This window comes from Corythoichthys intestinalis, chromosome 3, assembly GCF_030265065.1.
Source record: "Corythoichthys intestinalis isolate RoL2023-P3 chromosome 3, ASM3026506v1, whole genome shotgun sequence".
NCBI classification, from domain to species: Eukaryota; Metazoa; Chordata; class Actinopteri; order Syngnathiformes; family Syngnathidae; genus Corythoichthys; species Corythoichthys intestinalis.
In genome coordinates, this window is record NC_080397.1 from 66,111,654 (window position 1) to 66,128,623 (window position 16,970).

The following is a 16,970-nucleotide window of genomic DNA, read 5'->3' on the forward strand; positions in this document are numbered from 1 at the left end:
CGTGATCATCGTCAATACCGTGATCATCGTTCAAATATCGAATCGTAGCACCCTGAATCATAATCTAATCGAATCGTGGGGTGCCCAAGATGGCACACCCCTAATAGATGTCCATATTTGTAGATTTGGAACAGTATTTGACAGGGGGAAGTTCAGGATTTTTAAAATCGGGCTTAATCTTCAAGCTAGCGAGGGTTTGATTAGTCGATGGAGTGGATTTCAACAAATTCCATGTAGTTTTGTTAGTTGTTAAAAAAAATGTTCATGATTTCATCTGAATTTTCTCACAACTTAAGTTTGAAATCTTACAGGAAGACTTGTGAATCGGTGGATACGCAGGTTTATTGTGTCTTCTGCCATCTAATGGAAGAGAATGTCATTTTCCTGTATGTCACTTGTTGGTAGATTAACAAATATACATTCATTATAAATTGATCAATTTAAGATAATTTCGCATAGCATCCAAAATGATCTCCCACAGCACACTGTGTGCTACCACACCCTTTTTGGAAATCACTGTTCTGAAGAAAACCAGACATAGCTATGGGAATTCAAGCTGATAACATAAATGTACAGTACTATTCAGAAAATTAGAGTGTCATCTCAGATTGGCAACCCAAGAGTGACTTCTTAAAAGCTCAAGACCCTTTTGCAGGTGTTTTGAATTACACATGTGCGAACCGTGGGCAAAACTGAAGACTTTCACAGTATTCTAAATTCTAAGTTTGTGGGTTTGTGGTTTCGTAAGCGGAAAAATCTTATTCAGCAAAGTTACAAGGAACTGCTTGACATACTGTATGTTAATATGCGTGTAATGCCTCAATGAAATGTGTTGGTTTTTAATGTTGAATAACCTAAATAAAACTTGTACTTGATATTCAAATTTTTCAGGTAGTACTGCTCATGCGCAAACGGTCAAAACAATCTCCTACAAGGCAAAAATTGAAATGGATATTTTCCTTATAGTTAAAGGGACTATACAAGATACAATTGTGGTCAAAAGTTTACATACACTTGTGAAGAACATAATGTCATGGCTCTCTTGAGTTTCCAGTTATTTCTACAACTCTGATTTTTCTCTGATAGAGTGATTGAAACAGATACTTCTTTGTCACAAAAACATTCATGAAGTTTGGTTCTTTTATGACTTTATTATGGGTGAACAGAAAAAGTGATCAAATCTGCTGGGTCAAAAATATACATACAGCAACACGAATCGCAATTTCTTGTGAGTGATTATTGACTTGAACAATCATTGACTTGAACAAGTCAGGAAAGTCACTTTGCGCCATTTCAAAGCAGATGCAGGTCCCAAGAGCAACAGTGCAAACAAGTGTTTGTAAGTATAAAGTGCATGGCACTGTTTTGTCACTGCCACGATCAGGAAGAAAACGCAAGCTATCACCTGCTGCAGAGAGAAAATTGGTCAGGAGGGTGAAGATTCAACCGAGAATCACCAAAAAGCAGATCTGCCAAGAATTAGAAGCTGCTGGAACACAGGTTTCAGACACACACACAGTCAAGCGTGTTTTGCATCCCCATGGACTGAGAGGCTACCGTGCAAGAAGGAAGCCCTTGCTCCAAAAGCGGCAGCTTAAGGCTCGACTGAAGTTTGCTGCTGATCACACGGACAAAGACATGACCTTTTGGAGGAAAGTTCTGTGGTCAGACGAAACAAAAATCGAGCTGTTTGGCCACAATGCCCAGCAATATGTTTGGAGGAGAAAAGGTGAGGCCTTTAACTCAAGTACACCATGCCTACCGTCAAGCACAGTGGTGGTAGTATTATGCTGTGGGGCTGTTTTGCTGCCAATGGAACTGGTGCTTTACAGAGAGTAAATGGGATAATGAAGAAGGAGGATTACCTTCAAATTCTTCAAGATAACCTAAAGTCATCAGCCCGAAGATTGGGTCTTGGGCGCAGTTGGTGTTCCAACAGGACCATGACCCCAAACATACATCAAAAGTGGTAATGGAATGGCTAAATCAGGCTAGAATTAAGGTTTTTGAATGGCCTTCCCAAAGTCCTGACTTAAACCCCATTGAGAACTTGTGGAAAATGCTGAAGAAACAAGTCCATTTCAGAAAGCCATCAAATTTAACTGAACTGCACCAATTCTGTCAAGAGGAGTGGTCAAAGATTCAACCAGAAGCTTGCCAGAAGCTTGTGGATAGCTACCAAAAGCACCTAATTAAAGTGAAAATGGCTTAGGGACATGTTAACAAATATTAGCGCTGCTGTATGTATATTTTTGACTCAGCAGATTTGATCACTTTTTTCTGTTCACCCATAATAAAGTCATAAAAGAACCAAACTTCATGTTCAATGTTTTTTGTGACAAAGAAGTATCTGTTCCAATCACTCTAGCAGAGAAAAATCAGAGTTGTAGAAATAACTGGAAACTCAAGAGAGCCATGACATTATGTTCTTCACAAGTGTATGTAAACTTTTGACCACAACTGTATTTTGAGTTAATTTGAAATACTTTTTCTCCTCCATGCATGCTCCACCAATCCCCTGATGAGTACACAGAGCCCTGAAATCTTAAGAGACTGCCCCTAAAAGCCCTCTTTCTTACCTTCAATAGGGAGACTTTGGGTCGAACACTCTGCGCAAACATGCACCTGTGAACATCCATGCACATCCCCGGGTCAGCGGAGCTGTTTCATCGAGCCGCTGCCTAGTCTCCGCTTGGCAAAAACACTTTTCTAACCAACTTTTCTAAACACTTAAGACCTGCTACTAGAGCGGAACGATATAGGAAAAAAAACGGACATTGTGACTTTTTGGGGCGTTGTGATATATTACGATATAAAGTATACTGTATATTGCGACATTAAAACTAGAAGAATTTTCACCAGACTTGAATAGCTCTGTTTGGGAAGACTTTGGTTGACTCACTATGATCACGTTGTATCCATTAGAGATGTCCTGATCCGATCACATGATTGAAAATCGCACCGTTTTTCAGAGGATCAAAATCGGGTGAGAAGGATTGGGTTTTTAGTTAAAAAATATATTTGTTTTATTTTTTTGCTACATGCTCGTACAGCCTCTCACGCTCACTCCTGAAAAGCTGTGTGACCAAACTGGTTTTCTTGGTCACCAGTGCAGCTGGCGTTTGGTACTTAAAGTTTAACGATGATTGACAGGTTTGTAGCTTTGATCTGGCCAGAGACCCCTCGGTAGCGCTACGATCAAAGGCACAAATGTGTTGCTGCAGCTATTGAATATTTTAGTAATCGAGTATTCTACCGAAAATTTCATTGATTGATCGAGTAATTGGACATAGAGCTGAAATGAATACTCGAGCAACTCGAGTAACTCGAGTTTAAAAACTGATCCGAGTAATTTTATTCACCTCGAGTAATCATTTATTTTGACAGCTGTAAGCATCACGTTTTGCTCGGACTACTTTTAATGCGGGACAACGCGCTGATGTCACGTGCGAAGAGGAAGAAACAAAGGGACAACACGCTGATGTCACGTGCGAAGAGGAAGAAGCAAAAAAAAAAAAACTTACTGCAGCCGACAGCCGCTACATACGACTCCGACGTTGCTAAATACTAGCCCGCACGATGCTATGTTGGTAGCAGGTAGCGTCTGATGAGTCTCATAGGGATCACATGTATGTTGAACTAGATGCGAAATGACAGACTCGGCCGCAGTATTAGTAAACAGCCGCCATCTTAAAGCAGTACAGCGCTAAGCGCTAATAAAGAATGCTAAACGCTAATAAATAAGATTAACGTTACTGTTACTAGCTCACGTAACGTTAGCCCTGCGGAGGGCTAGGTTTCTATTATTTATGACCATTGTCGATGCGTGGCTAACGTGTCTTACATACATGCTTTAACATAACATAGCAATGTGGAGTGATGGTGTAAAATAAAAACTAAATAATGCTAACTATCAATTTTAGCTCAGTAGTCATTCCTGGATAAAACACCAAGTAGCACTGGTCCCTAATGTAATCCAATACAGCCTGTATCATACATTTATTTTTGACACTGCAAAAACTCAAAATCCTATCAGGACTTACAGTTTAGACTAACTTAACACTTAACTAGAACTTAAAAATGGCTTGTCACAAATTCAATTGAAACACGTGGGAAAAAATCCTAACTTTTAAGTGATGTGTGTCATCAAGTGTAACGGCATTTTTATATATATTTTTTAAATAAGATCTAAAGTTTTTTTTTGAGTGAAAGCAGTGAATTAGTCTTTTTTTTTATTCTAGTTACATCTGAGATGCAATTGTTGGCTGTTTTCAACAATATACATTGAAAATAACAAACACAAAAAAACTTAAGATCTTATATAAAAAATCTTATTTCTTACATAAAAATGTCATTAAGCTTGATAACACACGGTGCTTTCCCACGTGTTTCAATTGAATTTCCATTTGTGTCAAGCTAGTTTTAAGTTCTAGTGAAGTTTAAGTCTAAATTGTAAGTCCTGATACAATTTTGAGTTTTTCCAATGGACAAAATAAATGTATGGTATTGGAGCACATTAGGCCCCAGTGCTACTTAGCGTTTTATCCATCAATAACTACCAAGCTAAAATTGACAGTTAGCTCTATTATGTTTTTATTTTACACCCTCATCACTCTACAGTGCTGTGTTTCTATATATTAAATAAAGCCTGTATGAAAGACACGTTAGCCACGCATCGACAGTAGTCATAATTAATAGAAACCTAGCCCTCCCCAGGGCTAACATTTCGTTAGCAAGGTACCGTAAAGTTGATCCTATTTATTAGCGCTATGTTAACTTCATTTTACCTTGTCCTGAGTATTGCTCCTTCGCTTTCGGTGTAAATGTGGTGCCTTCAGTGGAACGGGGGCTAGGCGGGCGGGTCGCGCTGTGGCGCCTGGGTTTCGGGGGCGGTAATCGAGCGGGGTGGGGTGGGGTGGAGTTGGGGTGGGGGCCGGGGGGTGCATGCGGCAGCCATGGTTCCCTCCCAGGTCCGCCCGGCCGGAGCCGCGTCTCCCTGTACCGGGTGCCGGGGAGGTGCCCTCTGGTGTCATGCCGCGCGCCCCTCCTGGCCCGGGGGTGGGTTGTGGGGGGTGCGCTTCCGTCCCCTTGGTCTGCTTCCGGCCCTGTCCGCCTCCCTGGGCCGCGGCGGCCGCTGCTGCCCCCCGGCCGGCGGGGTCATTGGCGGGGCCTCTTGGGGCCCGCGGGGCCTTGGGTCAGGCTTGCTGTCCCTTGCCGGTGGGGTGGACGTCCCCTGGTCGCCGGCGCTTGGTGTGGCGCCTGCTCGGAGTGCGGGGTGGGTGCTCGGTGGGTGGGAGGGGGGTGGGCGGTCGCGGAGGCGCCATGGGTGGTCTGGGGCGGAGATTGATCGGGGCCCTGACGCCTCTTCCGTCCTGCGGCCGGTGGTTCTGGTGGACGGGGCCACGCCCGCGGGAGCCTGCCTCTTAACTCACGCACTTCTCACTTGAATATTTTTCACCCTGGCACTTACATGCTCATACATTTCTCCGGGGAGAGTTGGGACGGGGCTTTACAGTCCCGGCCCGGCTCCCCCCTGTTTTTAATGCACCACACACCAAGGTTGTGGGATGGTTGGGACCTGTTGGGGGTGGGGGTACCTCACGGCTGCCTCCTCACCACAGGCCCCGCCATCTCTGCACCTTTTTTAAATGCACCACACATCATACTCCACAGGAGAGCTCTGGCAAAGGGCGGTGGGACGGGCGGCTGGGCAGAAGCTCCATGCTGCGGTCCCACTGCCCCAAGCCAAGCTCTCCTATTTTAATGCATACATTGCACTACCCTCCCCTCACACCCCCATCACGGTGCTGGGTGATGGCTGCCAGTCGGGAACCTGGCAGCCACAGTAATGGGGTGGTAGGTGGGTCCCACACTTTTCTATATGGCGTGGCTCCTGGGGTGTGGCCTCCCCTCTGCCTCGGCTGCCGGCCGCGGGAGTAGGTTGGGGGGTCGGGTCTCCGATCTTGCATCGCCCCGTGGCAGTTCCTGGGCGTTCTCCTGCCTCCGCCTTCCCCTCTCTTCTCTGGCTGGGCATCCGCCCTGCGCTCCGTCGCGGGTCGCTGGCTGGGCTCCGGTGTATCAGCGGGGTGTCGCCTGCACCGGCGGGGGACCCTGCCTTGCCTGGGGCTTGGTGGGCCGCTGGGGGTCCCGTGGCGTGCGTGCCGGTTGGGGGGCTGCGGCTGTGGCTCGTGGCCCGGGTGGGCGGGCGGGGGTGGGTGTAGGCGTGGGGTTGGTGATGCGTCCCCTCCTGCCATCCCTGAAGGCCGGTTGATGGGTGCGCGGGTGGCCCGGGGGACCACCCTGGGTCCCGGGGGGGGGGGACGATGGCTCCTTTGCTGGATTGCGGGAGGAGGGATGGGCTGCGCATGGCCCCCCACCCCCCTACCTCCCCGGGCTGGCTGGGTGGGGGCCCGCGCGGCTTCTCCGCCCGTCTGCGTGGCTGTCGCGCGCCCGGTGGGGCCTGCGTGCTGCTGGATGTGGTAGGGCATGCTCGGGTCGGGGGTCCCGGTGCCGGGATTGGCGATGCAGCGGCGTAGGGTTGGTCGCCAACGGGCTTACACTCATAAGAGATTCACACGATTACTGGGTTCTAGATCACAGAACTGATTTGTGTACACTCTACCCCTTTCAATCACTTAGCTTATAGGCTTATAGACACCCCCACCCCCATTCTCCTCTTTCACTGGCCAATAGGCCCCCACATGGTGTAAACCGGAAATACATCTCGCTGACGATAGCACCAGCATATTAGTAACTAGTTTAGATGTTCAATGTATTTCTAGTTGTTGTTTGTGTATGTGTTTCTTTTCCTTCTTCTCTTGTATTTCTTTTCTTCTGTCCCCCCATAATCCCTTCCTGTTCGCTGCTTTGTCATAATAAAAAGGTATTTTGAATGATCACAATGGGAGTATGTCAGACTCTCAATGTGAAACATTAAAACTGTTCAGAATCCGGGCACTTAGACTTCCATTCTCTGTGTCAAACAGCTGAACAGGACAGGTTTTAAAAAAAAATAATAATAATAATAATAAAAAAAAAAAGAAAGGTAATCAAGCGGGGTCTAGCTGGGGGTGCGGAAGCCGGGGCTGGGCAGGGGTAGTGGTGTGCAAGCGCTGTCTTACAGTGAATACATGAAACAGTGTTCGCCTTGGTCTCCAGCTTGAAATGCTCCCGCACTTTGGACATTTTCTGTTTTTTCGTCGTTACCTCTATATTCATGTGCGGTTAAAATAAAATGTATCCGCCGCCACTCTCTTCTTTCTCTATGCACATGACGTCAGCGCGTTGTGCCGCATCAAAAGTTGTCCTGGCAAAACTTCATGCTTAAGAGCTAGCAAACGATTCCTCCAGGCGGAGAAAATGCCTCAATCAATTTTTAAAATCAAGATACGCGAATTATTCGAATAATCGTTTCAGCTCTAGTGTTAATCATCGTTAGGCGAGGTCATAGACTTCATAATTATATTGACGGGTCACGTCCGTCATCCACTGCACCACGCCTTCAAGTAGGGGGCCTGCCCACATCACAAGGAGTTATTCTCAATCACACACACGCAGCAATCTAACGCCAGATTTAGGTTGAAAAAGCACGAAAACTGTACCGTATACAAACAGGAAGCATTGTCTCAGGAGTGATTTGTTCAAATTATTTCATTTTTCGTACCATGCATGCATTTTGAAACGTTAAAAAAAATCAATGGAAGGAATTAGCCGCTACTGCATTGGTGTCAGTTCGCAATATTTACGTAAAATAAATGCTAACCGCACATTTTTTTTGCTTTTAACCAAGAATCAAGACTGTTTTACGTCCATATCTATTGAGAATTCAGGGATTTAAACATTTATTCACAAGAATTTTCAACAGAAAAAAGCTCAATGTGGTGATAAGGTGGCGCTACAGCGGCTTAAAGAATAGCAGCACATTTGACATATGTACGTAAAATAAATGCTAACTGCCTGGTTCTTTGCTCTTTTAACAAATAATCGAGACTGAAAAAGCTCTTTGTGGTGACAAGGCGGCGCCACAGTGACTTGCAGCACATTCGACATATTTACACAAAATAAATGCAAACTGTCCTTTTGCTTTTAACCAAGAATCAACACTGTTTTACGTCCATATTTATAAAGAATTCAGGGAGTTAAGCGTTTGTTCAAAAGAATTTTCAACGTAAAAAGCTTTTTGTGTTTCCACTCGGTCAGGTTTGACGGAGATAATGGTCAATTTTTAGTGAGGCGTGCTGCAAGGTGCCCCTGATTCTCAAGTCTGTCTTCACCTACACAGGAATAAGAAAATCAAATATGTCTAATTTACATTAGTCAATCCGACTTCAGTTCAAACTGAAGTCTTTGTTGGAGTTACTTTTCTGATTGTTAGTGCAAATCATGATTTGTTTCAATGAGATGAAAAATACTTCTTTCAATGTAAATGCGCCATCTGTCTTGTAATTTTTTGTATAAGGAATATGCCAGGTTATAGACAACGAACATTTTTCAACACCAGAATTTAAGGTAAAATAATACAATTATGAATTTATGACTATTAAAAATATTAGGTGCAGGATTCTTACCACTGACCTTGATTTGTGTGGTACAGCCACGGCTTGAACTTTGCCATTTCTGTCCATGTTGGTTCCCTGCTAGATTCTCTGTTTTCCTTTTTTTCTTAGTTGAGAGTTCTCCTACGCTGAACTGTGCACTTTCCTGATCTTCTTCTCCGGCTGTGATCTTGCCTCATTAGAAAACTTTATATAAACATTAAAATGCACCGCTTGCCATAACCATTTCTTTATTTCTACTCCTCAGAACGTGAGAGCTAATATCTTCGTATTTGGGGAGCGTGAGCCTCACGTTTTGAAATATTTAATTAGCTTCAGACGCTAACTAATTATTTAGGAACGCGACGGCCTAGATCACCACAACAACTGTCATTTTGTTAGCGGACCCTCGTATTCAGGAATTTTTGTCTTTCCAAAAAGCTGTACTTCGAAATCCTCATCTGAAATCACGAGTGACATCAGCGCCGAGCAAATGCTATGCTAGGAGGCGACGATTCGGGTCAAAGACACGCCATAAAGAACTTAAACGTTACGTCAATGTCAATATGAAGGTCGTTTTTACAGTATAAGACAGAAGTAAATTTATTAACTTCAAATGCCTCTGTGGATTTTTCTCCCATTTCGATCCCCGCACCGATGTACTAGAGGCGCAAACTTTCAGGCGGAGAACGGAAGCGCTTTTCAAAATAAAGCGTGTAAAGGAACAATTTGTGTTTGTCGTGCTATTTCAGCCGATTTATGGCAAATAGTGCGGAAAAATGAGCTTCTTATATCCATTTAGACGTCATGTTGAATAATACAAATTAATAATTAGAAGATATTCCAAAAAAAAAAAAATCTCATTTGCAAGGTGTGGCGCCTTTTATTTTGGTGTGGCGCAGCGCTACGATTTTTAACTCAGGTGCAAAAATATGCGATCGGGACATCCCTAGTAGGCCTGTCGCGATAACAAATTTTAGTGTGCGATAATTATTCTCATAAATTATTGCGATATGCGATATTATTGCGCCCCCCCCAATATTTTTTTTTTTACCAACTTACAATAACACAGTGAGAATACAGTGTACTGTATATATTAATAGATCAAGTACACCAATTTGAACGCGATAAATATTTACTCTCAAATTCAAAAATACTTTTTAAGAAATCACAACTAAAAACAATAGACCATCCCTCTTAAGTAAAAATAAAAAATATTGATACCGCACAGAAACACAGAATAAATAAAATGTGTTTTAAAAAAAAAAAATTGCACTTAATAACTTAAGCATTTAGGCAAATGAAAACTTTTCCCGTCATAGCTTCTGCAATGGTGTTCCATAGGGATGCAACGATACAGTTAAGTCATGGTTCGGTACGATTTTTGATACAGGGGACACGATTTTGGATCCGACTCAATGCATTTAATGCTCTGTAAAAAAATAACAATTATATTTTTTGTTTCGTTTTTTTTTTTGTTTTTGTTTTGTTTTTGCTAACGAGCAAAAATTAAATTGCCATCATAGAAACATGCATTTTAGTGCAAAATATTTATGTGCTTACTTCTTACTGATCTGAAAAAAAATTGTATAAAAGTGCTGAGAACAATCTTTACTGTTTGTAAAGTGAGGCAGGGCACACTGTTGATTGCTACAGCTCTCCTAGCAGCTAGGTTTACTACATGAGCAAGATAGCCTATTTGTGGTCCGAATCCATCTGTGTCACGTACTGAATTAACAATATTTGCAACATTATCTATAGTCACTGGTATGGATTGATTTGGCCTTCTTAACTTCCATTCAGTCATGACAGTTTAGAATTCATCGATGTAGTATATGGACTACGTCTCCCATAATCACTCTGGGCTCACGTAGCCAATGGCATGGGACGTAGCACATCTCGTTTGCCATTTCATGATATCTACTGTGTGGGCGCATTAAAAAAGTTAGCAAGCGCCGCTGAAGTCACGTCTGCTCATTACTACACAAAACCAGCATATGACAATCGACTTTCATAAACAGGACGCGTTTGAAGCATAGCGCTCTTAATTTCATTCAGCTGTTCGTTGTCAAAGCGAGGTTGTTCGTCGCAGCCAAGTCGGTAACAATGTTTTGGCGGACTTCGTTGTAAATATCCGGCGTTGTGGCGAAAAATAGCCGCCCCGCGTGAAATGTCACTCCTGACGGGAGCGCCCACACGTCAACAACACCGGCGTGCCGTAGATGGTCCACAGTCACTCCGGAGCACTGACGCGGCCGGTATACGTTGAACAATAGGATATAATGGGAACGATTGGCTCCGGCGCTAGTTTTTGCCGGACCTGGAACGAAGATGCATTTTGCGCAGTTGGTAACGAGTAGGCATGTGCCGGTATGAGATTTTGACGGTACGATAACCGTGAGCAAAAATACCGCGGTTTTACGGTATCACGGTATTGCAATTATAGCTCCCCAAAATTTTGAGATGTATGGGTTAAAAAAAACAAACAACTTTTTTCCATTGAACAGGATTTTTTTTTTTTTTCCAGACCATAGTTGCAAATTGGAACATGAATATATTAAAATGAATAAATTATCAATAAAAAAATATTTTAAATAAAATTAAATAAATATAACTTATAGACTATACTCACAGCCACAGCTCAAGTTGCACAAGATTACAGCAAGAACAAAATAATTTCTATAAAGTAAAAACACTTCTGAATAAACTTTTTAAAAATTTATACTGCATGACTTTTTTTTGTGGGTGGAAAAGCTTAAGTGAAGTTTCGCCATTTTCAGCCACTGTGTCAACTCTAGTCTACATGATGTCATGCCTTTGTGTTAAAAAGAACATAAGGAATTCATAAGTTAGGTAAAAATGTATAAGTTAGTTAAAATGTCAATATTGTTGTGGAAAGGTTTCATCTGAAAAAAAAAAAAAACTATTGGGAGTGAGACCTCACCTTGATCCAGCCAACGTGGATTTGTGCTTAGGGCAAGATCATTGTTCGCAATTAGCGATCTTTGATGCTATCATTTTTTTCCCCTTCATTCAAGCGAATCAAGCTTGTTTTCTCACTCTGCGGCTGTAACACTCAACGAAGTTGCGCTCCCAGCTGAGCCTAGGCTAACATTCATCTTTGTAAGCTTTTACTTAGTTTGTATATTTGAAAGGAAAATGTGTCTTTTGTTTTTGGCGAACTTTTTCCATGGTGCTAATCTGTGGAAGCTACTCACATGGAAAAATCTAATTGTACAACATTTTAAATGTAATCATTTTGTATATTAAACTTACCACGATTTGAGAGCTCAATAAATTGAAGAACAGTACGCCTTATGTTTGGAGTAATTGTTTTTGGGTTAGCTGGCTGTGTAGCCGATAGCATCACTCTCACACACAGCAACAAACGGGAGGGGGTGAGCGCTGCTGCGCCAAGCCGCTTCTGGCTGCATTTTTGACACAAGAAAAATAGCGAATACTGTCCTACGGTCTGACGGAAAATTTTAGTGGTTTTGAAACCGCGACGTTTTCACACCACCGTAAACCGTGAAACCGGTAACCGGCACATGCCTAGTAACGAGGAATCCGAACTTTTAACAGCACGTCTGCCGCACGCGCGCACACACGTGCACGCGAGGCGATAAATCGCAGCGGAAAAATTACTGCCTTCATTTTTATTTATCGCGCGATAAATGGAATTATTGCATATTGCGACAGGCTTAATCCTAGTATTCATTATAATACCGTTTAATTCAGGCTAAGGGGGGTTTATCTGTGAAGAATGAAGATTGGTGTAAGGGATCCAGGTAGCCATGTCTCTGCACAATTGCTGCTTTTATGAAGAAAACAAAAGCTTACATTTTAAAAAATTATAATAATTATTAAACAATCGCATGTCCTATTGTGCCCATTGATTTAATACGGTCAAAGTTTTATCAAAGTACTTGATAAGTTTTATTCTCCAAGTTCCCTACCCCTCACAAGCTGGCTCAAGTATTTTCCAGTGATTATCTTAACATCTGCTGTTTGTGTCGACTTCTGGTTCTACCTCCATCTCTATTCTCTTTGTAAAGACAAAATATTTGCTGCCGCGTTTGTATCTGATGTCTGCTTGGAATGTGCATGTGTACCTAATGATTGTTCCAGTGGGCGTACGGAGATGGCTTTCGTGCAGTCCAACAGATAGAAACAATCTGATCTATCTGCAGCTGTAGCTAATGGTCACATGCAGAGTTTAGCTGCAAAAGAGTCGCTGACAAATTCCAGATGTTGACTTGAGCAGAGATAATCACATCTGGCTTCAATGCTGACAGCTTCTCTCTGGACAGTTGAAATCAGAGATATGAACTTCTAACTCCACAGTTACTTGTTTCACTTTTTAAACCAGTAATGGAAGTGGGAAAATAATGGGGAGAATGTTCACAACGCTGCGTTTCTTGACCTGATTTACAGTGAATACAATTTCATAACTGAATGTAATATGTAGTTATAAAAGGTGTCTTCAATTTCTTTAGTTATTCACTCAATGTCTGCCATTTATGTCACTGAGCGTCCAAACCATTTTGACTGGGGGAGGCCGGGAGCGAATAATAATGCATTCACAGCCAGTCCTCCAAGTTTGATAATTGGATGTCAATTGAGGTTTTTGGGAGGTTTTTCACCAAATCCCGCAATCAGCTCTTCTGGACAGTCCAGAACAAATGACGGGACATCTTGTCTTGCCACAAGGAACATCTGATAAAGAGGAACCCGCGACTGTGAAGTTGACACTTAGCACTCACGTGGCGGTGAGGTGGCAAAATCCTCAACTCTCGTTGCTCTGACAACAGTAACACTCAAAACCCTCTTGCCCAATCCACACAGGGAATAATCCTAAACAACACCCAAACAAACCCTTTCTTCGGAGTATAGCTTGCCTGATCAGAGCCTTTAAAAGACCGAATGTTTAACTAATAGTTGTCATTTCTCTCTGGGATTATTTTGTTGACTTCTGATATGGTGACCGTGCATCCAGTTTGCTTCCTCGCCCGGGTCTCTCTGTGCTGTATGATTGCTGCAGACTTGGAATAAATTGTCAACTTGTGTTTCGAAGCCTTTTTCCAGCTTTTGAATTGGAGTCAGTACAAGGGGTTAAATAAAACTAGGGCTGTCAAAATTAACGCGTTAACGAGCGGTAATTAATTTTTTTAATTAATCCCGTTAAAATATTTGACGCAATTAACGCACAAATACCCCACTCAAACATATTAAAAGGACAGCAAAGTGAAAGGTGTACTTGTTGTGTTTTTCTGCCGCCCTCTGCTGGCGCTTGGGTGCGACTAATTTTATAGGCTTCAGCATCCATGAGCATTGTGTAAGTAATTATTGACATCAACAATGGCGGGCTACTAGTTTATTTTTTGATTGAAAATGTTACAAATTTTATTCAAACGAAAACATGAAGAGGGGTTTTAATATAAAACTTCTATAACTTGTACTAGTTATTATCTTTTATTTATTTTCTATAAATCTTTATAAATATTTATATATTTTATTTATTTATATATTTATTATTTTTATCTTTTAAGACCTACAAGTCTTTCTATCCATGGATCGCTTTAACAGAATGTTAATAATGGTAATACCATCTTGTTGATTTATTGTTATAATAAAGAAAGAAAGAAAGAATGTTGAATGTATATATCAATCTCGGTCTTTCCATTCCAACAATAATTTACAGAAAAATATGGCATATTTTATAGATGGTTTGAATTACGATTAATTAATTTTTTAGCTGTAATTAACTCAATTAAAAATTTTAATCGTTTGACACCCCTAGTTAAAACTAATGTGAACGCGCAGAGTTTGGCCTTTTGGCCTGGTTGAAGGGACACTGCCGGCCTGGGTCGTTGGAATTGCACTACCGCGGTTCCGGCGGTTTGGCTGGCGTGGTTCAGGCAATCTGGCTTAAAGGTCAGATTCCTTCACTGTACTACGTTATGACGGAAAATTTTTGATGTATGGAAACCGAGAAGTTTTCATACCACAGTAAACCTTGAAACCGGTAACCTGCACATGCCTACTAGTGTGTGCATCTTTCGTAGAAACCTCAACTTCAAAGCAAACTCATGTTTGACACTTACTCTGTTCTGCTGTCAGGTAAATGAAGCTACAGGGAAGCAGAAGCCAAAGACAGAGTTCTGCTTTGGTAAGTCCTCGGGGAACCACTGAGTCACAGTCACACACTGTAAAACCAAATTATTTATACATGTGCTAAACTGAGATAAGGCAGTGATTGTAGGAAGGTATGGAACTGCTATTGATGTTTTTTTTTTTTTCTTCCCCACAGTCATCAACGCAGTATCCCGAAGGTACTTCCTCCAAGCCAATGATGTGACAGACATGAGGGACTGGGTCACTGCTCTCAACCAGGCTAGCAAGATTACTGTAAGTGTAGCACACATTAACACCAAGAAAGTTTTTTTTTAAGTACGTGAAACTTTTCCATAGATCATCCAAAAACTCTAGAAATTTGCTCCAATTTTCAATAAGCATTCCTTCGAAGGACTTTCCTTTGCCTTTATAATTGGGGATAGCTTCACATACAATAGACTTTGTATGAGTATGAAAATATTGGACTGTTTTTTTGCTAAAGCCTTCCTCTGTTTATGTACATAGGCAAACGCAAACAAATGTTACATACCTGTTTGAAGGTTTTATTTTATGCAAAAATGTCTTCTTTTAATGGGCAGGCTGCCTTTTTAGATTTCCACATGATGTCATTGTGGCTTACAATACATCATCTCCTCGTCTTTTATACATGTGTCGAAATGAGTGGTTATGTCAGGTGCCTCTATCAGCGCAAACCAGTTTGGCCCTTTTCTGAGAACTCTGCCATTAACAAGGCATTTCAACTGTTGTTTTTCTATTGCGCTGCCAATGCTCTCCACATCTACAAATGCTTAACAACATTTGAGTTTAGCTGGGCTTTCTGTGTACTACAATCCCTAGCAAAAAGTATGGAATCACCAGTCTCGGACGAGCACTCACTCAGACATTTTATCATGTAGAACAAACTCAGATAAAAAGCTTGAAAAAATAATGAATTAGTTCAAAAGTGCAACTCTTTAGCATTCAGAAACACTAAAAGAAATGAATAAAAAACATTGTGGTGGTCAGTAAATGTTAATTTTATAGAGCAAGTGCAGGGAAATATATAATATATAATATATATAATATAATATGGTATCACTCCATTCTGAGGAAAAAAATATGGAATCATGAGAAACAAACAAAGAAATAACAATCTAAACTAGTGCTGCAACGATTAATCGATTAACTCGAGTATTCGATGAGGAAAAAAAGATTCAAATTAAATTTTGCTGCTTCGATTATTCGTTTAATTAAAGTGGTGTTGTAATGGTTTGTTTTTGAAAGTGTTTGGATTTAGTTTTATTGATTTGGGTGGATACACTGCCCTCTAGTCTGCCTCATTTTACATGGCCAAATCCAGCTGCTCCCTGTTAAGATCAACATAAGCTAGGTTTTTGTTTGAGCTAATGTTTTTTAATACATTCGTAATTTAGTTTAACCCTTTAACACCGAACGTGTCGGCAGCGACGCGTTTACCCATGTCGTCTTTGAAGCTCCTTCACGCTGTAATTACGTCACCCACATGCCGCTGGTTGGTCTCATTTGAAAGTACGGAAGTTGATGTCCACACCAGTTTTTATTTGAAGTCAATCGACCAAGAAAAACGGGAGATATTGTCATTTGAGTTTTATAGTTTTCTTGCACTCATAAATATGCATTAAAACGCTGCATGGACCATGTATCTATCTCCATACTTCCATCATTTCTTGTCCTTTTTCAAAACCGAAAGAAGCACAAAAGACTACATATCCCAAGAGTCGTTGTGATGTCATGAAGGACGAACCGAATGTGGACATTTGTTGAAAAAAAAAATTTAAATACATTTCCGAGCGAGGCGCCAACAAAGGAAAAGGAGGCATGCTGAAGCAAACAACGGCCAGTTTGAGCGAGCGACTCTGAAACGTGCAGAATGAATCTAAAACTAAATTTAGCGCAAGCTAATGCATTATTTAATTAACCCAAGGAAGAAGATGAGGCGTATTTGCCGTTGTTTTCCTGGGATGAGTCGGCGTTTCTACGAATAGAAGTGACAGGCTGACAGCAGCGCACAAACGGGACGGCATAGGCTGTGTGACGTTGTGTGAGACGCAGCTCCGTGACCTGTTCATGCAGAAGCTTTATTGAGTTCGCAAAATAAAAAACTTTATTGGGTCGTATGCCAGAAAAATTTGAATTGAACTGAACTACTTGTCAATATTTTTTAAATACTTTTTTTCAATGTTATATACATTTTTCTTCAAGAAAATTTTTATAAAGATGAGTGTTCGAGAAGCTTGGTTGCATGTACGTAAATACTTTAGATAAGGTGATGGGTATAATACC

General features: G+C 41.6%; 1 protein-coding gene across 2 annotated transcripts in view; it reads left to right on the plus strand.

The window, feature by feature from the left end:
* LOC130913214 (pleckstrin homology domain-containing family A member 2-like) overlaps positions 1–16,970 on the plus strand; it is a 64,078-nt gene that overhangs the window by 17,639 nt on the left and 29,469 nt on the right. For both annotated transcript variants that reach the window (XM_057831643.1, XM_057831644.1), the window contains 2 exons: positions 14,655–14,703; positions 14,845–14,942. In XM_057831643.1, coding sequence (XP_057687626.1) covers positions 14,655–14,703; positions 14,845–14,942 — 147 coding nt within the window. The remainder of the gene's footprint in view (positions 1–14,654; positions 14,704–14,844; positions 14,943–16,970) is intronic.